At 47.5% G+C, this 25,971-nt stretch overlaps 1 protein-coding gene across 1 annotated transcript; it reads right to left on the minus strand.

Annotated features, from left to right (window-relative positions):
- Positions 1-3,579: 3,579 nt before the first annotated feature.
- LOC307184089 (uncharacterized protein) lies at positions 3,580-25,799 on the minus strand (the record flags this gene model as incomplete). Its single annotated transcript, XM_079917325.1, has 7 exons — positions 3,580-3,665; positions 5,667-5,739; positions 8,885-8,981; positions 9,874-9,908; positions 11,820-11,883; positions 22,740-22,830; positions 25,741-25,799. 6 exons carry the CDS (start codon positions 25,797-25,799, stop codon positions 5,687-5,689), a joined length of 399 nt encoding a protein of 132 aa, XP_079773451.1. The 3' UTR covers positions 3,580-3,665; positions 5,667-5,686.
- Between the last annotated feature and the right edge of the window lie 172 nt (positions 25,800-25,971).

Raw genomic sequence — 25,971 nt, forward strand, 5'->3', positions numbered from 1 at the left:
AAATGTTTCCAGATTTGATGTAAACTAAACCCAAAGGTGCAAGAAGCTCGATGAAGACCAAGAGGGAGGCTCGGCGTGTCCAGCGCTCCCACTGCTCAACTCCGTGGTCACGGGGAACCCTTAAGGCAGCAGGAGACGGCACTACACAGGGTGGGGGTGGGGACAGAGGTGAGGACGCTCACCCACCCACGCCCGTGACCAGAGGGTTGCTCGGGCTTTGTTTTGGGAACTAATCCCTGTGTGCCTGAGCAGAACCCACATGTTCCAGAAAACGAGTCCAGGGTCCTGAAGATGCCCCCTAAATCGGGCTTGTTCATCATGTTGTCCTATCTGTATTTTTACTTCCTTTCCAATGTGGTGGCCTGACACAGCCGAGAGGGGTGTGTTGGAAGCACTTCTCCATTTTTCCCGTGGCTTCTGCCAATGTTTGCATTACGTGTTTTTCTTTGATGGTGTTAACTCAGCTTTTATTTATCTAAGAATGTGTTTTTGCTCTTTTTCCTAAGTACACATTGTTGGGTACCTGCTTCTAGGTCGATGCCCATTTCTGTCACACTTTGTGGACATCACTTCCCTCCTTTTGTTGTTACTGTCCAGAAGTCTCCTGTTCTCTGTAGGTGATCCGCCCTCTTTCTGGTTGCTTTCAAGGTCAGAATGTCTGGTGTTCTGCCTTTCTCTCCAAGATGCCTACATGTGGGTTTCTTTTTTATTTATGCAGCTTGTTATACATTATGCCTCCTGTACCTGTACTTTCACGTCCTTTGTTAGTTCAGGGGAACCCTAATATCATTCCTTATAACACTTCCCTCCCTGAGTTCTTGTCTTCCTGTCCTCTAGCATCTGAGACCCCATCTTTCCTCTGTCTCTGCCAACCTTCTCTTCTTTCTGTCCATCTCTCATCCTCTCTGCTGCGTCTGCATTCTGAGTAATTTCTTCAGATGATTTTCCTGTTTAATAACTCTTTCTTCAACTATGTTTAATCTGATCTTTCATTTACCTGTTACGTTTATTTTAACATGTATATTTATTTCTAAAAAGTCTATTTGCATCTTTTACATATCTTCCTGATCATGAAGAAAATTTTCTTTTTGCTTATTTCTGTGATTTTCATATATTTAAATATTTCATGCACCCTACTGAATATTCCATCTTTCTAATTCCAAATCTCAAGTTTCTGGGGCCTAAATCCACTTTTACTGTTTCTGTTGACTTCCACTCACAATGGTGTGTTTTCTCTGATCTTTGATTGTGAGCTGATTTTGATTGATCTTAAACCCTGAAATCTAGAAATCTAAGAAATCTAGGATCTCAACTTCGGCCGCCTTATTTCAGTTTATTTCTGCTGGAGTCCCTGATTTAGTCCTGGAATCTTGCACCCAGCCCTGCTCTTGGTTCAAGGCCTAGTTTCAAAGAAGCCCACCCTTCTGTGTGCTCACTACTTATCTCCCAGCTCCCTTTCTCTAGTTTCTTGAGCGTTTTCTCACTTTCTTCAATGCAGGATGCAATAAAAATGCATTTTTAAGCAAGTGCTTACTGTTCTGTAGTAAAAACGTCCCCATACAGCCTGGGAGCCCTTTCTTCATGTCTCGTGTCCTAGGTCCTCAGTCCATATTCATGACTCAGAGGGCCACAGCCCTAACGCCTATCATGTAGTCCCTGCATGCTTCTGGTCAGTACTTTCTAGCCACCCAGCTTCTGAACCTGTTCTCTATTTGGGGGATCTTCTGGGTCTTCTTGGTGAGCTTGGGTGGGAGGCAGAGACCACCTCCCCTCTGGAAGCCAGAGGCTCATCTTTCCTTAAGGTTGAGGTCAGATGAGCGGCTGGATTCCCTCAGTCCCATGAGCCCATGTGGACTTGGAGAGCCCCGTGCCATGGGGCCAGGGCAGCTGCCACCTGGTGCTATAATCCAATTGCAAGTGATCGGGGTGACAGCAGTGCCACTAGCAGGTCCTGCAGACTTTGGGGGCTGGGGGCAGGAGCCCAGAGGGACACCCAAGCCCTGTGGAGGAGGGCAGAGAGGGCTGGAGGTGGCAGGGAAACAGGGACAGGGAGGGGCCGCTCCAGGTTTCCCGCAGGTGGGAGGGCGCAGCAGCCTTCAGCTTGGAGGCAGGGCCCCCTGACTGTGTTGATGGGGATGAGAAGTGTGTGCGGGCGGTGGGGGGTGCTGTAGGCCCACCCTGGAGAGGCCCGAGGGCGTGTGGGGGTCTTCTAGGTGGTCCCCAAAGGAGAACACGTTCCGTCAGGAGGAAGGGGCTGGAAACGGACTCTGTGGCTGAAGAACATGGGCATGTGAGCAGGTGAGGCCAAGGGGCTCCTTGCGTCACGTGCGACACACGCGTGTGCTCTCCTGATGGGGGACCACACAGGCGGCCTGGAGGCTAACCCTCTAGGAGGGGACCTCCTCACCGTGTGGCTCACGCGGAGGAAATGGGAGTCCAGTAGCCTGCCCAGGGCCTCTGGCCGTGTTGGCGGGGATGAGCACGGCCAGCACAGGTGTGACCACGGCCGTGCGGGTGAGGCAGGCTGTGCCCTGGACGGTCACCGCCTGCCGTGGGCCCGATTCAGGGGAGTGACAGAGACAAGGCTGGGGCGGCTGCCCCCGGGCCTGGGCTTGGGAGCCAGTTCTGGAGGCCCAGACCAGGCCTGGTTCACACCGGACTTCAGACCTCGGCACTAGTGTGGCGGGCAGGCCAGGGATCGGCTGCCAGCCCTCCACACAAGCAGCCACGTGAAACCCAGGGACTTGAAATTTACCAAGACTGATTTCAAGGTTGTTGCCATTAAAATTAACTTTTATTTTTTCTTATAAAACTTACTAAGGAATTCTGAAGAATTTTCTTAAAAGCTACTTAAATTCATACAGTTAAAAACATTAATAGTCAACAGAGTACAAACGCGGGACCTGCGCCATCCTGAATCCTCTTCCTTCCTGGAGTAACACTTAGACGTGCTTAGAAGAGTATGCGAGTCTTCAGAATATGGCTTCTAGAGCGAGTGAAGGGCAGAGATCACAAAGCCCTACCCACGCAGCCAGCAGCAGAGGGGCTCCTGTGCTCCCTCTTCCCTCCCGACGCTCACGGAGGGTGTGGGGTCTGACGGCGGACGGCGGGGTCTGACGGTGGACCACAGGGCCCAGGTCTCCTCCTAGAATTGGAAATGAGGCCAGGCTGTGTGAGCAGCTCTGGAGGGAGGGGCGTCCTGGGGCCCTGGGGGACACGCTTGCTCTATTCAGGCTGAGCAGCCCGGTCCTCGGGCTCCGGGTCCTCAGACACTATGATCATGGTGACCTTGGCGGAGCCGCCGGGCTCAGTGGCCTCCTCGGGGCTGCAGCCCTCCTCCACGCTGACGACAGGGGTCACCTTCATCCCATACTCTTCTTCCTCGATGACGGGCAGGCCCTTGGGCACCTGGGTGTACGGCGCCATTGCCCACACGTGGGGCATCTCCTGGCAACTCCCGGAGATGTTGATGACCGTGGACTCCAAGCTCCAGGGCTTCTGGCTACTGGGGAGGACGTCCCAGTGCTTCTGGAACCACGTGTCCTTCCTTTGGCCATGCAGAGAGGACAGGAGATCATGGGTTTCCGGGACCGACTCCACAGGCAGCCTACTGGCAGAGAAGGAGCCCTGCAAGGGGCTCTCAGTCGGCGCAGGTCCCTGGGCTCCTGCAGAAAAAGGAGACATTCCCGTGAGCACCTCGGAGGGGTGTGTGCAGGGGTGGGGGGCTCCGAGCCCAGGCACACGGCCCCGCACACGGCACACGGCGCCCCACACGGCGCAGAGCCGGCCGCTGCAGCAAAGACCAGGCTCGGCTCTGTGCACCTCCTGTCCTGCCCTTTTGCATTTCTGTAAGTTTTATTTCATTCTTCCTCAAATGTGTTTGGTAATTAAAGAACAGTTTTCTGTTCTCTTCAGATATTTTAAACTTTGCCTTTTATTTCTCTAAACAAAATAAATCCTCATAGTTATTTGGTGTTTTCGTCTGATGAGTCCCGAGGCCTCTCTTTCTGCTAGTTTCTGTGCATTCTCACGCCAGTGCTTTGTCCCCACGTGAAGTCGGTCACTCTTACCGAGAGCTGCTCACTTTCCCTGCAGTCCTCTTCGTGATTCTCTGATGAAGGAGCAGCAAGCAATGAAGGGCGAGCCTCAGAGGGTCTCCGCCTGGCGCCCAGGATGACCCTGACCCTCTATGTCACTTCTCAGCTTGGGGGTTCCGGGGACCAGCCCCCTTTTGCAAAGTTAGGGACAGCCTGGCGTTCCGAATAGTCAGCAATGATTTTTCTCTTTTCCTCACACCCCCAGGGTTTGAGGCTGATTATTCCTGTGTCCTTTGGGGCTAGAAAGTTGGGGTCCTCTGGCTCACCTCCACATTTTGGGGTCTCAATTTTTTTTTGCTTTTTTGTTGTTGTTGTTTTTTTTGCGGTACGTGGGTCTCTCACTGTTGTGGCCTCTCCCGTTGAGGAGCACAGGCTCCGGATGCGCAGGCTCAGCGGCCACGGCTTACGGGCCCAGCTGCTCTGCGGAATGTGGGATCTTCCCGGACCGGGGCACGAACCCGTGTCCGTTGTATCGGCAGGCGGACTCTCAACCACTGCGCCACCAGGGAAGCCCATGGGGTCCCAGTTTTATGGGACAACTTAACCCATAAAGTGAAGTTGGCTCTGAACTTGGCCTTCTGTTTCTACCTCCTGTACGTCTGTGAAGACAAGGTCACCAGGGTTGGCAGGTGCCCTGGGCTTCTCTCTGGGGGTCTCCCTGCCTCAGTCCCAGCCGAGAGCCCCTCACCGCCCGGCTGGTTCATCACCACCTTTAGGAGGACCTCCACGCGTGGGCGCACCTCACACCTACGGTGCTTGCTGTGGGGAGCGCCGTCCTCAGAATCAACCTGCACACCCGGGCTCATGGAACAGCCTCTCTCTTCCCCCCTCCCTGCTTCACTGATGCCACGTTCGTGTTTGCGAGCCTTCAAGTCCAGCTTACGTGGAATGACGTAACATCAGTTAACCCTCCAGCCTCCGTCTCCCCTCCAGGAGTCGGAGTCTCCGAGTCCTACATCGGGCGTGCTGAAGAGTTTACGGCTCAAGGTGTCCCGTGTGCTCTACCGGGACGCACACTCATGAGACCACATCGTCATGAACGTTAGCTGGGGAAAGGCTGAGTGGTGAATATTTTTTTAAACTCTGGAAGGAGGAAGACTCACAAACAGTGAAGACGCTGCGTGAAATCACTCGAGACCCCGGCAGGTGGGATGTGGTGGAGCACATTGGACCTTCTGTTCCCGTCGCCATCCAGACTCTCTGGTGGGACCTTGCCCCGTGTGGCCACCACAAGGTCGGCCACCAGCACCGTCCGGGGTGCACAGCTCAGATTGGTGGCCACAGACGGATGCCCAGAGCCAGGCCTCAGTCGGGGCAGACGTTCGCTGCTGGTGCTGAGGCCGGTGTCCAGCCCCACCCCTTGGACTACTCTTTGGCACAGAGTGGGGCAGGGCAAACACACGGGACGTCGGGGGCTGTCTGCGGACACGCCACAGAGACAAGCGTCCCAGCCCTGAGTTTCCATGCTGACTTCTCTCTCCTTTTTTTTTTTCCTTAGAAAATATTTAACTCTGTAGAAAATCACACTTGGGTAGAGCTCAGCATGACCCAAATTGCCCAATAGCTTACCTGAAGCTGAGCCTTGGTTTTCAGCCACGTCTCCCTCCATGTGCTGCCTTACGTCTCGTCGATCCTTTGCATCCTACAGAAAGAGAAGTAATACGGAATACACGACGCAGTATTTGTTAAACTGCCAAAGGGGACAAAATGTAGCGACAAGAGGATGTTTTAGAGACAGACAAGCCTGCCTCTCCCCTGGATGAGCTCTGAGACGTGGGCCGTCGGTCACCTCTAGAGCCTCAGAGCATTCATCTCTCTGTGTGGCTACAAGCACCACTGCTTCTGGTGGAGAACGTTGGCTTTTCCTCCGGCATGTACATCAGGATAAAGACAAGTGGGCTTTGCCTAATGTGTGTGAGGGTCTCATGGAAGCCAAGGAGACCTGTGTGGGCTCCCAGCATGACAAACGGGGGGGGCCTGGGGCACACACAGGTCACCGCAAACCTGGCAACTTCTCCATATAACTCGCTGCTCCGTGGTGCTGGGGCCTGGCTACCAGGGAGCCCCTAGTGTTTCACACCCACATCTGAATACAGGCATTTTTCCCTGGCCCGGTGCTAACCTGGCCCAGCAGACTGATGACTTTACTGTCCCACGTCTGCCAGCTAGCCAACAGGAAGGGTGACCACAGTTCTTGCCAGACTTGCTAAAGGGTCAGGGATGGTGATCATTTCAACTTTCAGCGCTGAATGCGGCATGAACCAGACACTGGGATTATGCAAAATTGTTCTTTGAAAATTTGGAAAGACTTACAAGTAAACATGTCACTAGGAGACTTCTAAACCAAAACAGCATATCTAAAATATGCTGGGGTCTCCCTTCCCTGATCCAATACTTTAAAATTACAGTCAATAGATAAACAGATACATAAAGGGGTAAAGACATAACTTCAGGGGAAAACAAGAAGGGAAACCCTTGCTGGGCCAGAAAAGACAACTCCCAAAGAGGTGGAAGCAAATGGACACAGAAGGACATGGTCAGAGGAGTGTGCTGTGGAAGGTGGGAGAGACCCTCATGGAACCCACCGTGAGGCGGGCAGGGTGCTGCTATGGTTGTGGGGGGACTACCCCCAAGGGATAACTTGCTGGGGCCACTGAAGGCCGAGCAGCCAGGCGAACGATCGCTGCTACAAACCTTCCTGAGTCCACAGGCAACAACGGGGTGTCTGCCCCCAGACGAAAGCACTGGAGCAGTGATCTTGGTAGAGACGGGGCAGCGTGAGAAAAAATACGCAGGGGAAGTGCTACCCAGGAAGCAAAGGTGAGGTGAGGTGTTGCCAAACCGTCTAAAAATTACTGGAACTAAGGGGAAACAGAATATTACTTTGGAATGAAAATAAAAACCGGACAAAGCAGGTAGGTGAGACAGTGGACGACCGTGGAACGGAGATTTGTGGGGAAGGATGTGGCTGATGACTGTGTTGAAGAAGGTTGTGTATCAGAAGTGCAGCAATGGTTTGCCAGGGAAAAGGGCTGCAGTCGCAAGTTTAGAGGTTCGTCCTCCACTGAGGTAACCCTCATGCTGAAAGGAGCTGTCAGTCGCCCATCTCACACTTGGAGACCGATCAGATGCTGTAACATCTGTGGGGGAGGGGGGACTGCCAGCCCCTGTCCTTTAGTCCTGCTGCGGCTTCGGGCAGAACAACCTTCATCCCAGAGCAGCTGGCTGATGCGCTCCACAAGTTTGGGGCTGTGTGCTCTGCTCGGTCTGGCCTTGCCCTGAGGGGCAAGCACAGGTGCCTGCCTTGGTTTTGGCCCCCTTGGCAGCAAGAGCTTCCGTCAGTGCCACCTTCTGGAAGACTTAAAGAGACAGAACCTTTCCCCTCTATTTGCAGCCAGACATTTAAGGAAGTCTTTGTCAGGTCACTAGCTGACCACAGAGATAACGCAAGAGAAATTTCAGTGACAAGAAGTACACACTTGGCAAAAATAGTTTGGAAAAGTCACAAACACATAGTTCCAGCCTTCAACAGGCAAAAATCTATAATCCCTGAGGAGCAAATCTGACTTCCAGAGTTACCACATTATAATACTCAGAATATCCAGTTCTCAACAAAAAATTATAAAACATACAAAGAAACAGGAAGCCTAGACTTTCAAATTAATAGTCAAGGATATTAAATCAGCTGTCTCAAAAATGCTCAGTGAGGCATAGGACATCGTGGACAAAGAATTAAAGGAGATCAGGAAAATGGTGTATGAACAGATAAGAATATCAATAGAGAGGTAGAAATTAGAAAAAGAAACTAAACGAATTCTGGAGATGAAAAATATGAAAACCGAAATAAAAAATTCACTGGAGGAGATCAGCATATTTGAGCAGGCAGGAAAAAGGATCAGAAAACTTGATGAAACTGAAATTATCCAGTCTGAGGACCGTAAAGAAAAAAGAATGAAGGAAAGTGGACAGAGGCTGGTGGACCTGTGGGACACCATCAAAGGTATCAACATACTGGGGAGTCCCAGGAGGAGGGGAGAAGGGAAGAGAACAGAAAAGTACCTGAAGAAATAACGACTGAAAGCTTCCCAAAGATGAAAAACATGCATCTACAAATCCAAGAAGCTTAACAAACTTCAAGCAAGATAAAGCAAAACAATCCACACTGAGACATTACAGCCAAATTCTCAGAAGCTAAAGAGAGAATCTTGAAAGCAGCAAGAGAGAAGCAACTGACCACAGACAAGGGATCCTCAGTGTGATAAACAGTGATTTCTCATCAGAGTCCACGGAGGCCAGGAGTCACTGAGGTGACATAATGTCACGAAGGAAAAAAAACCCTGCCAACCAAGAATTCTATACACAACGGAAGCATCTTTTAAGAATGATGGAGAAATTAAGACATTTTCAGCTAAACAAATGCTGAGGGAATCTATCACCAATAGACTTAACACAGTTTACACAGCCGCTCCAAATTCTTCAGGCTAAAATGAAAAGATACTAGACAGTCTTTCAAAGCTGCTTGTGGACATCAGGACTCCCACAAGGGCTGCTGGTGGTGCCTCCGTTTTGGGGTCCGTCTGCTTCTATCACACACACACCGTCCCGCGGCCAGGAACAGCCTTGGCCCCCCTTTCTCTGCTGCTCTGCACTCAGCTGGGCTGCCCTGAGCAGCCGGCACTCCCGGGTCACAGGCAAAGCCGCCATCCTAACCTCAGTCTGGGGAGCCTGACTTCTACACAGAGCCTCACTCTGCACTTGGGGCTCAGAGGTCGGCCCCCCGGGCTCACCTCGAGTTTCAGGGAGCTCTCTGGGCGGATGGTCCTGAGGGAGGTCACACTTGGGCACCTGGACAGTGGCGGCAGGAACTTCCTCCACTTCACTCTGCTGGGGTCGTGGGAAACAGAATCAATGGGGAGGCGGGGGGTGGCATGTGGGGGACACGGAAGGCGGCCACATGCAGTGGCCTGGAGAGGGCTGGAGAGGTGCGTGAGCATGTGTGTGCGTGCGTGCGTGTGTGTGTGTGTTTGGTGGGTGAGATTCAAGTAAATGACTTGTTCCTTTTAATTTTTATTTTAAATGGTATTAAATGACACCAGATGAAAGTGATTGAGCTGGGAGGGTAAGGGTGCCATCTCCAAATGCCTGCAACATAGGAAATGTTTCATAAAAGTCGCTTTTTACTTAAAGCTCTCCCTGTTGCTGAGGAAGTGAGTGAGAGTGAGTAATTTACTTACCGTCAAGTTGTGAGTGTGTTCATTGTTACACGCTATTCTAAGATATAAGACTCTCGTGGCCACACACAGTTTTGCCAGGGGACAGAGCATACGCCTTAACACGTGTGCTTGGAACTGGGTCAGGGCCTTTGTAAAGGGCCACTTCCTGCCCTTGAGGCAGGAAGGTGGGCAGTGGGCTGGCCCGTGCTCCTGGAAGGGGAACAGACTCAGCGCCCACTGGACTCAGGCCTGCGTCAGGAGGACACTGTTGGAAACCATCGGAAGGGCGTCCTACGTGTTCACAGAGAGAGAAATCAAACGAGCGTGACTCGTATGTGTCCACTAGCTCAGGTGTCAGTTGTAAAGAAGGTGACAGGGAGAACTCAGGACTTTCCAGGCTGGGGGACAGCCGTGAGTGACAGTGTCAGAGAGTTACCTGAATAATTGTATTTTCTGTTATGTCTTCCCCCAAACACCCCATCACAGATGCACCACTCTCCTCAGGAATCTGCGTAACGAGGAGTGTACAGCCCTTTGTCAGGTAGAAAAGCTCACGGACTCACCCCACTGTGGATGAACTCAGGTTGGCATCCAGTTCCTGTGGGGGGAAAGGAGTAAATGATGATTCCTCAAGTTAAGAAAGAAGCCCTCGACATGGAACTTATCTTACACAAAATCAAGCCCATCATAAGTGGACTTTGAGTAAGGCTACCTCAGGGGCTCCCAGGTCCAGGGAAGGATCCCTGGTGGGCGGTACCCTACCCCCAGTCCTCGGGTTCTGGCCTGAATTGCATCCCCTCCATTTCTATGTTGAAGTCCTAGCCCCTCGTGACTTTGTGACTGTATTTGGAAACAGGGCCTTTAGAGCGGCAATTAATGTGGCATGAGGTCACTGGGGTGCGTCGTATAGTCCACTGTGCCTGGTTTCCTCACGTGAGGAGGAGGTTAGGAAGAAGGCCGTGTGATGGCCAAGGAGAGATGCTCAGAAGAGCCAACCTTGACTACGGCCTGACTGCAGACTTCTAGCCTCCAGAATTGTAAGAAAAGAAACGTGTAGTTTGGGCTGCCTGGCCTCTGCAGCCAAAGCAGAGAAATACACTGTCCATGTGCATGTGTTTTCACTCCTGTTTGGTGAGGACAGGAGTGGGGCGGCTGGGTCACGTGAAAGCATGTATTTGACCCCAGGTGCTGCCGGCCCGGCCTGTCTTCCACATCTCACCCGCAGGGCACAGACCTCCACCTCCCCTGCCTCTTCACCACGCTTGGTATCGGTAAGCTTTTTGCTTATAGCCACGCTGGCGGGTATGTGGTGATCCCTTACTGCAGTTCTAATTTGCATTTCCTCAGTGCCCAGTGATACTGAGCCTCTTTTCACGGGCTTATTTGCTGTCCATAGATCCCTTTTGGTAAAGAGTTTGTTCAAATCTAACCCTGACCCTAACCCTAAACTTTGGTGATGTCCAATGTATCATTTTTGTTCTTTTTGTTCCTTTTTTAACCTAAAAAAAATAAATATTTCATGTATTTTTACTCAAAAATCATGCAACCACAGATAACACTTTGGAAAATAGAAAAAGAAAACTAAACGTTACCCAGAGTTCAATCATTCTAATGCATTTTCTGTCAATCTTTTCTTCCCCATTTATAGGATTTGGTTTTTGCTTTATACAGTCGCAAACATGCCACATATGTAATTTTATATGCTGCTTCCCCCACTTGTTACATCAGAAGCATTTAACTTCATTATTTCATCTTCAAAGCCAGAATTTTCAATTGGCCCATCATCTGTCAGGACTGGGTATCCAGCCCATTTTTCTTAATCATTCACCTGAATTTGGATTTTTAGATTATTTCAGATTTTTCATCATTATAAACAATGCTATGGTGAACATCTTTGCAATAGAGCTTTGTCCACGTTTATGATTGGATCTTCAAGTTAATGGTGAGAAACAGTTGCATGCTCCCACGTGCTGGGTGCTGTGCTAGTGGAGCATCTCTGCAATCATCACCAATAAACTTAGACGTTTGCACAGGAGTAGACATGCACAGGGCTCCCTGCCCAGGTAACCGGCAGAACTGGGTTGAACCCAGGAAGCCTTAGAGTCTATTTTCATTCTCAGGAGTGCAATTCCTGGGACCAAAAGTTTATTAATAGGTTTACCCAAAGGGAAGACCTTCTAAAATAAACCTTATGATCTAACGTGCATCCTGGTGACTGTACTTGGAATTTGCTGAGAGAGTAGATCTCAAGGTTCTCTCTCACACACACAAGGTGACGACATGAGATGGGATCATCTCACGATGTACACACACGCCATTGTTCTCTTTCATAGACAGTGATTTTGGCATCGTATAAAAGAAAACTTGGCCTAACACAAGATCTGGATGCCCGTCTGGATGTAAGAATGGACGTAGGAACATACCGTTAGAGTAGCAGCCCCGGAAACACTACAAATGTTTAAAACAATCGAGTCCCTGAGTCCGGTCCCTGGCCCCGCGCCGCGCTTACCTGCAGCCCCGAGGAGCTCTCGCCTGGGATGTTGATGGTGGAGTCCTGTTCTGTGAGCTTCACGCTGGCGGGACATACAGAAGGAAGAAAGGACACGTATCAGCAGATGTGGACTTCTGGGGGCTCAGAATGGGCTGTGAGAGGCTGCGCGATCATACAAGGCTCAGAGAGGGAGCAGCTCTGCTGAGCCCTGGAGTCTGGCCTCTGACATCGAGAGAGAACAAACGCCTCCTCTTTAAGCCCCTTAGTTTGTGAGGATTTGTTGCACTAGACCTAAAACGAACACAGAGGTATCGTGCTGAATTCTCCACGTGGGCCCAGGGTAATCATCGGAGCCTCTAAAACCGGAGAAGCCAGGAAGCATAATTCAGAGAGATTTGAACGTAAGAAGGACGTAAACTGCCGTTGCCGACTTGCTATTCGGGGGAGGAGAAAAGGTGAGAAGTGAATTCTGTCACTGTCCCCAGTGGGCTTGGAAGGGGCTTCTCCCCCAGGACCTCCAGGGATGAACGAAACCTGGGGACACACGGTTGCTGTCTGTGGGGTGCAGAGAAAAAACCCAGTTTCATTCGACCAGGTTTCTGCCCCAAGGAAACCATGAGATAGTAAGTGTCGATGCGTGTCTTCACGTGTAAGATCTGATTCCTTGCTCATATTCTCATCCCATCCATTTAACGTTCCAGAACAGATAAACAGTCCAGAAGAAATACTCTTTAGAAAATGGTACGATAACCACTGCTAGAGCAAGAGACACTGTAAGGTCCTCCGTGAGGTTTCCCGTTACAACTTGCCCACAGAACACCGTCACATCCACGGGCACGTATGGGGCGCACTTCTTCCTCTGGCAGGTGTCACATGACTTAGATATTTCCCCTGGTCTCTGTGAACCGAGGTCCGACCTGCTCTAACAGGGTCAGCCGCAGGAGTGAGGCTGGGAACGGCCATCACAAGTGCCGATTTCCTCAACTGGATCCAAACTACTATGTTACCCTAGAAACATTTTCTGCCACAAAAAAGACTACTGGGAATGTATTTCCCATCGCATCTAGAGGATTTGTACCTTACATTGTACTTGTATTGCATTTTACCCATCATTAACCCTTTCATTAAATAATGCTAGCTCCTTTTCCAGTTGGAGGAGTAGAGGCTGGACTGGAAAAGAAAAGAATTCGGTAAAGACAGTAAAGACGAATATGATACATGCCCAAAAGGTAGAAGAAAATGTCTCGATTTTTTTCTTTTAACAGAAGAAACTTCACAATACGTGAGGCGCCTAAGGAATTATATATGATCATTATTTTATAAAATAAAACATTATGGATACAATGCACAGAAAAATTATTAGAAGGGAAGACTTAAAAGGTACAAACCGAAATTCCAGCAGGAGCTACTGGCGGGTGGGGGACTCTGAGTGTCTTTTGTTTTTATACTGGGGATTCTGTATTTCCAAATTTTCTATAATAAATATGCATTGATTTGGAAATCTGAAAACAATTTTGTTTGAGGTGAAAGTTTACCATCCTGGCTCCAGTTAAGTTGCTATCATTCTTACCAGAAAAGGATAAAAGAGAAACGTTCTCCGATTTTACTTAAAGGGTCCTGGTTAGATGATGCTGCGAAGTGAAATTTATAATGACTTGGATTTACATGAGAGTCTCGCCAGTCAGATTTCTCAGGAAGTCAATTTAGAAGAAAACTTATTGGGTTGTTTGAAAGCGAACGATCTTTTTACACTAAATCATATTTACTGGCTGACTGTTAGACTAAGCAAAAATCTAAGTAACTCTCAGCATGTGAGAAACTGCCTAGTGGTGCATTTCTTCTAAGCTCCCCTTTCCTGGTCCAGGGAACCTCTCTGCCCTGCTGGATGCAGGATGGGGAGAGAGTCCCCGTCCGCAGCTCCCAGCACGCCCCTCCGGAAGGGCGGGGGCTGCACTTCTGGCCCCTTTTCCACTGAGGAGAGATGAATCTAGGCTTCCCTGCACTGCCACATGGAGCAGTGATGCTGGGAAGAAGCAATGGTCCCTCCCAGTGAAGCCATATTGAAGGCAACACCAACCCCAAACCCAGGTGTCTTGGAACGGGACAAAATCCTTTCAAAGTTTATCTGGAAAAATAAATGTGTAAGAATTGTCAAAAATTTTGAAAAATGAAAACACCTTGATAGGAATTTGTCTAACCGGGAATAATGGGATGCTGCAGTAGAAGGAGATAAATGAGGCAGAAGCAGGCGTCCAGGATGAGTGCAGATGGGTCCAGACACTAAAGAGAGAGCTTCTCACTTCCACGGGGAAGGTGGACTACTTAATGAATGAGGTGGCAACCAACAGGTGTATCGTTGGGATAAAATGACTTTGTTACCTGTCTCACTGTTTCCAAAAATCAAGATGGCCTGAGAATCAAAATGTAAAGAAAGCAAATAAAAACTATGAAAATATTAGAAAGACTATTGGAGGATATGTGTAGAAACTGAGAGTAAGGAAGGCTTTTCAAAGCAAGACAAAAGAAAATTTTGACAAATTCAGCTTCAGAAAAATTTGTGACCTCTACATTGCAAAAGACACAATAAAGAAATTTTTTTAAATGACAGACTGGATGAAATATATTTGAAACACACAGAACAAAGAATTAATCAATATCTTCAGTAGGCAAAGAGCTCTTAAAATTGCTAAGAAATATACAAATACCCCAGTATAAAAATGGGGAAAATATGTGAAAACCTAACGCAATGCACACAAGAGAAATTATATAATGGTCAAAACAGATGAAATGATGTACATTCCCACTGGTAGTAAGAGGAATGCACTTAGAAACAATTACTTGTTTTGTTTGGATAAAACTAAATATACTGTTAGTACCTGGTATTGAAACCTTCGAGGAAATTGATGCAAGTGTGAATTACTCTAACTTTGGGGAAAGTAATCGTGAGGATCTATGAAGACTGAAAGTGCACAGCCAAGCCCTTTGCCCTACAGATGTCCTACAGAAATAAAACCGACTGTACCTAACAACACTGGCACAAAGACGCTTCCGGTAAACTGTCCGAAAAAGCCAAGGCTGGACATAACCTCCGGGTCTGCCGGGGGGCAGCTGACGAACTCACGGTCTATCCACGGAAGAGGATGACTTTCCTGACGAGAAGGAATCACGTCCATGTGCAGCGTCACAGAAGCCATCCACGATCCACCACTGGGGGTGTAAAATAGGGGGCCGCAGACTGACAGGCATGGCGTGATCTGATCTTTCCCTGTAAGCTTTTGTGTACGGATAGAAAGCAAAGGTGGCGGCTGCTCCGATATCAGCCTTGAGGCGGTGCTGGGGGTTTTCCATGGTCCCTATGTTGATGCAAGAGCATGTGTTACAGACATAATAATGCAGAAGCAGTGAGGTATTAATCTCAACCGACTCTCAACTTTACATAGATAACAAGCCCAGCCCCCTGGCATGAAGCAGGGCGTGGTGGGCCGTCACCTGGTGGGCCTGGCGACAGCACAGATGACCAAGCCAAAGGGGATTTTTCTCAACACTTGAAATCTAAGGAATTTGCCCTGCTGGGTTTCAGATTTGCTCGGGACTGGTGACCCTTTTTTCCTTCTGATTTCTTCCTGCTGGAATGGGTATGTCTCGCCTATGCCTGTCCCGTCAATGTATTTTGGAAGCAAATAACTTGCCTGGTTTCACAGGTTCACAGATGGAGTGGAATTTTGTCCAGGGTGAATCAGTCATACCCTGAGTCTCAGCCGTCTCTGATTTGGATGATTTAGGTGGTGAGATTTGGGACTTAGAGCTGATGCTTGAACTGGGGGACGTTGTGATGTGGTGACAGAGGAGCGTGGATTTTGGAGGGCTAGAAGGCAGACTGTTGTGGGTTAAATTGTGTCCCTTCAAAAAAGATGAGCAGTTGACCCTTGAACAACATGGCTTTGCACAGTACGGGTTCACTTATACGTGCGTTTTCTCCAATATACAGTTGGCCCTCCGGATCTGTGGGTCTCACATCCGAGAATTCACCCCAAGTTGGACTGAAATTTCTATCAGTGGTTTGTTGAATCCTCGGATCCAGAGCCCACAGATGTGGATGGCTACCTAGGGGACTTGAGCATCCACGGATTTTGGTAAACGGAGGGGTTCCTGGAGCAAATCCCCCACGGACACTGAGGGATGACTGCATTGGAGCCGTAATTCCCAGGACGTCAGAATGTGACCTTATTTGGAGACAGGGTGTTTCAGAAGCCATCAACTTAAAGTGAGGTCATGGGGGCTTCCCTGGTGGCACAGTGGTTAAGAATCCGCCTGCCAATGCAAGGAATACGGGTTCGAGCCCTGGTCCGGGAAGATCCCACCTGCCGCAGAGCAACTAAGCCCGTGTGCTGCAACCAGTGAGCCTGTGCTCTAGATCCTGTGAGCCACAACTACTGAAGCCCAAGTGCCACAACTACTGAAGCCTGAGCACCTAGAGCCCGTGCTCCACAACAAGAGAAGCCACCGCAATGAGAAGCCCACGCACAGCAATGAAGAGTAGCCCCCGCTCACCACAACTAGAGAAAGCCAGTGCGCGGCAACAAAGACCCAACGCAGCCAAAAATAAATTATAAAATAAAATAAAAAATTTTGGATTAGGGTGGGTACTAATCCGATACCCGTGGTGGCCTTGTAGAAAGGGGAAATTTGTGCACACAGACAGGCACAGAGGGAAGATGATGTGAAGAGACACAGGGAGAAGATCACCACCTAAAGCCAAGGAGCCAGGCCTGGAACAGACCCCACCACCCTCAGATCCCAGCCCACCCTGCCAACACTTGATTTCAGACTTCCAGCCTCCAGAACGGCGAGACATGCTTCTAATGCTTAAGCCGCTTGTTCTGTGGTACTTTGCTGTGGCAGCCGTAGTAAGTGAAAACACCCACCATAACACTGCAAGTAAATTCCCCGTTTCTCCACCTTCTGTGAGAAGACGACTTTTCATGGCTGCATACAATTTCATCACGGAGACAGAGTGTACTCTTAAAGTGTGTTCTTACCCTGGGTGATGACCTGTATAATGGGCCATGTTCTGCTCTTGTGATTTTGAGGTGAAAATGTCATGTGCGTGTGTGCAGTGCTCCTGGGGCAGAGTGTCACCTACCTTAGCATCTAACTGACTCAACACCGACTCAACATGAGTCAGCCTGACTTTCGGGAGCTTAATTGAAACCTAATGTTAGGAGAGGCTGTCAAAAGGACATTCAGACTCAACGGAGCCCATGTGCTCCAGCTGGCACAGAAAATAAAGAGACTTGTCTTATTTTTGTGTATTAGTTCAGATGTTAGTTGTAAAGAAGGGCGAGAAGAATTATTGTAGTTTTTGCAAGTAAGATAAGTAAAAATGAGATACGTGAATGGCTATAATTGTTAGTAATCTTAAGTGAAACAATTTTAGTTTACATTGTGTTACACATTATTTAAAAATATTCCATCACAGATGAGTTATTTTTCAAAGTAATTTGAGTTAAGAAGAGAATACAGCTATTTTTCAGATAGATACAACAAGTCTAGTAAGCATCTAACCTACCTCTGTACAGATGAACTCAGGCTGGCAACTGGTTGCTGTGAGAATAAATAAAAATCAATAAAATTGTGAAGGAAGAAATTGTCGATGTTGAGGTTACTTGTTCAGAAAATTCAAGTCTGTCAGAGTTGATTTCAAGCAATGGTGTCTCAGGGGCTTCTGAGGCCTGGGAAAGGATCTCATTGGTGGGATAGTATCTTTCCTCCCAACCCATGTTACATGTACAGAGGTGGCTTCATTTCTCCTAGTCAGGAATGGGACTGCTGGGTCAAATGATAAGAATATATTTAAGTTTTAAAGAAACTTCCAAACTACTTTCCAAAGTGGTGTCACTTTAAATTCCCATGTATTAAGACATCCAACTCCTCTACAGGTTCACCAACACTTGGTATTGTCAGCCTTTTTAATTTTAGCCACTCTGATGCATGTGTAGTGGGGTCTTATTTTAATTTTCATTCCCCTAATGCCTAACGATGTTGACCATCTTTTCATGTGCATATTTGCCACCCATATATCTTCTTTTGGGCGGTTTGTTCAAGTCTTTTGCCCATTTAAAAAACTGGGTCATTTTTCTTATAATTGAGTTTGGAAAATTCTTTATATATTCTGGATACAAGTATATGGTTTGGAAGTATTTATTCCAGTCTGTGGCTTAGATCTTTATTTTTGTAGTAGTGACTTCTGAAGGGCAAATATTTTAAATTTTGATGATGTCCAATTTTTCATATTTTTCTTTAATAGTGCTTTGGTGTCATATTAAAGAAAACTTTGCCTAACTCAAGATCACAAAGATTTTATTCTGTTTGCTTCCTAAAGTGTTGTAGTTTAGCCCTGAAATTTAGGTCCAAGATTGATTTTCAGTTATTTTTTTGTATGCTGTGAAGTAGGACATTAAGTTCTTTTTTTTTTTTTCCCTTGTGGTTATCCAACTGTTCCAGTATCATTTACTGAAAACACATTTCTCCCCATTGAATTGCCTTGGCACGTTTGCTTAAAATCCATCTACCATAAATGTAAAGGTTTTATTCCTGGAGTTTCTATTCTGTTTCATTGATCTCTGTGTCTATCCTTATGCTGGCAACCATACAGTAGCTTTGTGGTGAAATGTGAAGTCAGATTGTCTAAATCCTCCAATTTGGTTCTTCTTTTTCTAAATGATTTTGGCCACTCTAAGTCCCCCGAATTTCCACATACAGCGTGCTATTTCCTTAAAGAAAAAATCTTGCTGGGAATTCAATGGGGATCATGTATGTTTGTAGATCAATTGGGGGGAAATTTTCTATCATGACAATATTGAGTGTTCCAATCCATAAATATTGTAAATCTTTCCATTTATTTGGATTGTGTCTAATTTCTCTCAGCAATAGTTTGTAGCTTCACATATACAGATTTTTGTGCTTGTTTTGTTATTTTATTAGTTTTTGATTCTACCGTGAATGGAATAGTTTTCTTAAGACCATTTTCAGAATTTTCACTGCTAGTACACGGAAATGGAATTCAGTTTTTAACACTGATTTTATATCCTACCACCTTGCTAAGCTATCTTATTATTTCTACTAGCGTTTCTGCAGATTAGTTAACATCATGTTTCCGGCAAATAAACACCGTTTCATTTTCAAATCTATACGCCTTTAACTTATATTTCTTGCTTTACTGCACTGGCTGGAACCTCAGTAAGATGTCAAATAGAAGTTTGGAAAGAACATTCTTGTCTTGGTCCCAGTCTTCAGGGAAAAGCCTTCAGTATATTAAGTATGAATTAGTTGTAAGTTTCACCAGTGTTCTTTATCAGATTTAGGGTGTTTTCCCCCCTCGCTTGGGAAATTGTTTTATCATAACTGGATGTGTTACTAGCAAATGCTTTTTCTGATTGATTGATGTGCTTGTATGTTTATTGTATTTTATTTTACTAATATGTTTACTACATTAATACGATTTCAGATGTTAAACCAACCTTGCATTCCTGGACTAAACCTCACTTAGTCACAGTTCTGTATATATGTGACTGCATTTGGTTTGCTAATATTTTGTTAATGATTTTTGCTCTGTATTCACGAGTGATATTGGCTTATGATACTCTTTTTTTTTTTAATGATACTCTTTTTTGATGACATTATCTGGCTTTAGTATTATGTACTAGCCTCACAGAAATGAGTTGGGAAGTATTTCTTCCTCCTCTATTTTCCGAAAGTTTGTGCATAATTGATTTGGGTTTTTTTCCCCTTAAAATAACAGAATTCACCAATGAGGCTATTAGGGCCTAGGATTTTCTTTGTGGAGAATTTAAAATTACTAGTTCAGTGTCTTTTTTGTCTTTCTTTCTTTCTTTTTTTTTAAACGTTGAGCCTTCTTTTAATTTATTTATTTTTATTTTTGGCTGTGTTGGGTCTTCGTTTCTGTGCAAGGGCTTTCTCTAGTTGTGGCAAGCGGGGGCCACTCTTCATCACGGTGCGCGGGCCTCTCACTGTCGTGGCCTCTCTTGTTGTGGAGCACAGGCTCCAGATGCGCAGGCTCAGTAGTTGTGGCTCACGCGCCTAGTTGCTCCACGGCATGTGGGATCTTCCCGGACCAGGGCTTGAACCCATGTCCCCTGCATTGGCAGGCAGACTCTCAACCATTGCGCCACCAGGGAAGCCCCCTAGTTCAGTGTCTTTACTTGTTATATGACCATCTGAATGTTCCATTTCTTCTTGAATCGGTTTTGGTAATTTGTACCAACTAAGTAGAATGGTAAATCCCTTTCTTAAATAATAAAGCATATTTCAACCTTAGAACACTTACAATTAAGTATGGAAAAGTGTAAGAGACCCAAACCCATAATGTTATATTTTTGCATTAGAAAGTCACCTGTGCATTGGTAATTTGGTATTTCATGTTCTTAAATGCCAAAGATAATGTGTTCTCCAGTGCAGGGGAGAGAAAGGTTTCAAATCTCAGAGTCTTAGAAGATCTGCCTGCTCTTACGCGTTGAGCTTGGCCTCGTTCTCTCCTGTTGGCCACCAAATGGATATAATAATGTGTCCAGGAGACTCTTAGTGAGATTTAACATAACGATCAATGACAAGTGTCCGTCAGAGTGGTGACCACATGGTCAGGACTGGCAGCAGGTGTCAAATGGGACTGTCACAGGCAAACTGGAACATAGGGTCACCCTGGCTTCAATGACAGCAAAGAAAAACCCACGGACGCCTGCTCCTGGCTTGCAGTGAAGTTCACCTTTGGTGGTTGAGTCTGGGGAGGTGGGCAGGATGACAGTTTCCACGAAGCGTGCTTCCGAACTTCTACAAAAGTTGCTAGCGCAAGTGCAAGCAAGGAAAAGGACTGATGACAACCTCACTGCTGCTAAAGGTGGGTGCTGACCCTCTTGCTATTTCTAAATTATTACAAGGATCCCCCTTCTCTGACGCCCTTCAGAGTTTGTGGTGAGATGAAGCTCCTCCACAGAGAAAATAAAGTCACCAGCAACCTTCAGAAACTGGCAGAGTAGCAATGCCTGCTCACAAGTAGCCCACCAGACACCCCCAGAGCATCCGACCTCTGGGGGGGCCTACAATGAGCCAGCCCTGCAGGCTTGATCCCGTGAAGTTATGGAAATGATATAGCACGCTCACACATCACACACACGTCACACACACGCATCACACATGCGTCACACTCACACATCACACTCACACACACACACACATCACACATGCATCACACACACACATCACACACACATCACACACACATCACACACACATCACACATCACACTCACACACACACATCATACACACAATCACACACACACATCACACACACACATCATACACATCACACACACACATCACACACACATCACTCACACATCACACACACACATCACACATGCATCACACTCACACATCACACACACATCACACACACACATCACACACACATCATACACATAACACACACATCACACACACACATCACACACACCACACACATCACACACATCACACACACACCACACACACACCACACACACACATCACACACACATCACACACACATCACACACACCACACTCACACATCACACACACACACACATCACACTCACACATCACACACACATCATACACACATCACACACACACATCACACACATCACACACACACATCACACTCACACACACATCACACTCACACATCACACACACACCACACACACATCACACACACACATCACACACATCACACTCACACATCACACACACATCATACACACATCACACACACACATCACACACATCACACACACACATCACACTCACACACACATCACACTCACACATCACACACACACCACACACACATCACACACACACATCACACACATCACACTCACACATCACACACACATCATACACACATCACACACACACATCATACACACAATCACACACACACATCACACACACACATCATACACATCACACTCACACATCACACACACACCACACACACATCACACACACACATCACACACACACCACACACATCACACACACATCACACACACATCACACACACATCATACACATCACACACACATCACACACACACATCACACACACACCACACACATCACACACACATCACACACACACCACACACACATCACACACACACATCACACACACCGCACTCACACATCACACACACACACACATCACACACACATCACACACACATCATACACACACCACACACACACATCACACACATCACACACACATCACACTCACACATCACACATGCATCACACTCACACATCACACACACATCACACACATCACACAAACACATCACACTCACACATCACACTCACATATCACACACACGTCACACACACGCACCACACATGCATCACACTCACACATCACACACACACATAACACAAACATCATACACACACATCACACGTGCATCATACACATCACACACACACATCATACACACATAACACAAACACATCACACACATCACACACATCACACTCACACACACACATCACACATCACACATACATCATACACACACATAACACAAACACATCACACTCACACATCACACACACACATCACACACATCACACACGCATCACACACACAGACTCACACACACAATACGAGCCCCACAGTTAGTCTGTCCCCCACTTTCTCTTCTATTCCTCACCTACCTTTGTCCCCATGTGAGGGGCACCCCTGGGAACCACGTCAATGCTTCAATTCATCAAACAAGCAATTCCAAATACTGCTCTGCCCTCACTCTTGGAGGGCCTTAGACCCACCTTCGGCTCTGACCCCCGTGGTGAGTCTCACGCTGGTGGCCGTGGGCTTACCGTTGATGACGACGTGTCCTCTGGCTTTACGGTGGCGGAGCACAGACTCAGGTGCATGGAAGTTGGCAGGAACTCCTTGGGCTTCTTGCTGCTAGGATGGGGCAGGGGGAGGGAAGACGGAGGTCAGCGAGGAGGGAGCTGGCTGGGGGCAGGAGCGCATGCGGGCGGGTAAGGCTGCAAAGCCTCACACCAGCGTCAATGCCGCCGTTTCCTCCTTAGAGCAGCAGCCCTGGGAGGCCGTGGGAACGCTCGATGTAAAACAGCCCGCAGGGGCTGTGCGTGTAAAGGAGCATGACTGCTTGCCGGTGGGATGCCAGGAAGGCGGGCTTCGCCCCACTGAGCCCCCCGGACAGCTACACTTGCCAGTTTGTGAGCAGCAGCGGTGCAGGAGCTCTTTACTAGCGCACAGTGACGCGCTTCCAGGCCACAACATTGCCACTCTGTGGCACTTTCCCGCAGAGGCTCCAGGGAACGAATAGGGAGGCTCGTCTTTGATGCCCAGGTAGGTCAGTGTCATCACACGGACCTCCACAAACTGAGGAACATGGAAGAGGGAAGTCGGGGAGGTTTGAAGCACGAGGAGGACTCGGCCCTCCGCTACCGACTTAGAGATGGAGCGTGAGGACGGGACGGGCTCTGTCAACATTCCAGACCCACCGTCTGCAGAGGACGCTGCCCCAGGAGCCCTGGCGGGGCTTTGAAATGCCAAGCAGAGCCCGATGCGCCCGCAGGCGTGTGACTGCGGGAACCGAGAGTTCACGCGTCGTCTTTGCCACTAAGCCTGTGGGGATTTGCTGTGTAGCAATGGGAACTGGCACAGGCCACGCCTCTAAAATCAGACAGGAAGTGTCTGCCTGTGTGTGGTCCTGCCCCCACTTGTATGTTCATCCTAGCTGGGCAATTTCTATCGCTATAATCCATTCTATGTACTGTTCCACGGCAGGCAAACAGTCCAGAAGAGAAGCAGCACGTCTGGTAACTGCTACTAGAGACATGCTTTACAAAGTCCCACAGTGTTTTCCACCAAAACACGCCTGTGAGACACTTCAGTGTCTTGTGATTTAAACATATTCCCGGGTTTCTAGGACCTACTCCAGCAAACTTTCCCCCAAATCGGGCTGTGTCTACTCGTCAACTGTTAGGTTGACTCCCAGGTCACCCCAGGAACATTTCTGCAGCAAAAAATGGTCATTGGTGTTTTATTGCCCATTGGGTCTGGAGGGCTTGTAAACTTGTATTTTGTTGTATCACACTTCTCGCACAATCAACCCTTTCAATAAAGGGATGCAGAAGTAAAGATTAGATTGAAAATAAAGAATAGTAGATTCCAAAATGAGGAAGACGGCACATTCCAAAGATGGCATGATTTATATTCATAAAATCATTATCTTTTCTGTTAACAGTGTTCACAATATATGGAGTTTTTTAAAAAGACTTCTAAAGAGTTCTACAATATGATTATAATTTTAGAAAAAAAACCATCATGGGCTTCCCTGGTGGCGCAGTGGTTGAGAGCCCACCTGCCGATGCAGGGGACACGGGTTCGTGCCCCGGTCCGGGAAGATCCCACATGCCGCGGAGCGGCTGGGCCCGTGAGCCATGGCCGCTGAGCCCGCGCGTCCGGAGCCTGCGCTCCGCAACGGAAGAGGCCACAACAGTGAGAGGCCCGCGTACCGCAAAAAAAAAAGAAAAAGAAAAAACCCATCATGTATATAATGCACTCAAAAAATATTTAAAAGGAAGAACCTAAAAGATACTAATCAAACGCCAACAGTGGCGCTTGGCAGAGGGGGCAAGAAGGGATGTTCGTATTTACACTGGGAAGTTTTGCAGTTTCCAAATTTTCTATAATGAATATGCATTGATAAGGCAATCTGAAAAAAAACTAGGCTTTTGTCTTGTTTAGGTTTGGTTTTAGAGTTAAGCTTACCATGCTGATTCCAGTTAGGTTTCTACCATTCTTGCCAGAAAGCAATAAAAGAAAAAATATTCTTAGATTTTATTTAAAGGACCATAGACACTTGAAAATGAAATTCAAAATGACTTAGATTTTCACAATACTAGTGCCAATCAGGTTTCTAATAAATTTAGAAGAAAAAAAAATAGTGGGCTATTTGAAAAGGAATGTTCTTTCACACTAAACTATAATGCCCTGATTATTAAACTAAGAAAAGTCTGCAGCAATTCTCAGCTTTGGGGGAATTGACTAATGGTGCACTTCTCCTTTTCTGAGTCTCTCTGCCAGTTGGGCTGCGGCAAGGGAGACGTGAAGCCCTCCAGGACCCCGGGGCCAGTCTTCCCTGCCAGGGACACTGGAGCTTCCCCTGCAGGTTTCCGGGAAGAAGGAGCCTACTAGGGTGTGCCCGGCACTACCAGCCCACCTCCCCACCCGCAGACTGGCTTCCTGGTTTGTTCCCCACACAGACGCTGAGCTGTGAAGGTGGGGAGGCAGCCTTTGTGCACACCTAACGCAACTCCAGTTCAAACTCCAGGTTTCTTGGAACTGCACAAATGATCTTCAAGTTTATATGGAAAAATAAATACAGGAAAGAATTGTCAAAATAATGAAAAACAAAAATCTTAAGAGAGGCATTCACCTGCTAGATATCAAAAGGCAGCTAAATGAAGTCCTATCGTTAAAACAGCACAGTGTCCTGAGTACACTCAGCAGAGGGACAGACTGGTGTCCAGAAGCAGACAAGCCCAGAGTCTGCAGAAGCTCGGGGTATCAGGAAAACGGCCTTTCGATTTGATGAGGAAAAGTGGACCATTTCATTAATGAGGTGGCAACCAACAGCTATGCTGTAATAAAATACCTTGGCTATTTCGGTAAATACAAAAATAAATAGAAGATGGTTTCACAACCAAGTGTAAAGAAAGCAAGTAAAAACCACGAAAATGTTAGGAAAGCATATGGAGGACGTTCCTTGGGCTAAGAAAGACATTTTAAAGCAAGCCGTTAAGAGGAGAATATAGCTGCTCTAGGCAGATGACGACTTACCCCTGCGCGGGTGATCTCAGGTAGTTATCCAGCTGGTGCGGGACATAGAGGAAAGTCATAAAATGAAAGCAAGTTGTTGACACTTTCAGTCGATTTGGAGCAGTGGTACCTCAGAGTCTCCTGGGTCCTGGGAAGGGACCTCACAGGAGGGGAGGGGGGCACCCTTCCCCGCACCCTTACACATGTGTGCGCGTTTCCACTTCTCTTTGGCAAGAGACAGGGAGTGGGGTG

This window comes from Stenella coeruleoalba, assembly GCF_951394435.1.
Source record: "Stenella coeruleoalba genome assembly, chromosome: 3".
Classification (NCBI taxonomy): Eukaryota; Metazoa; Chordata; class Mammalia; order Artiodactyla; family Delphinidae; genus Stenella; species Stenella coeruleoalba.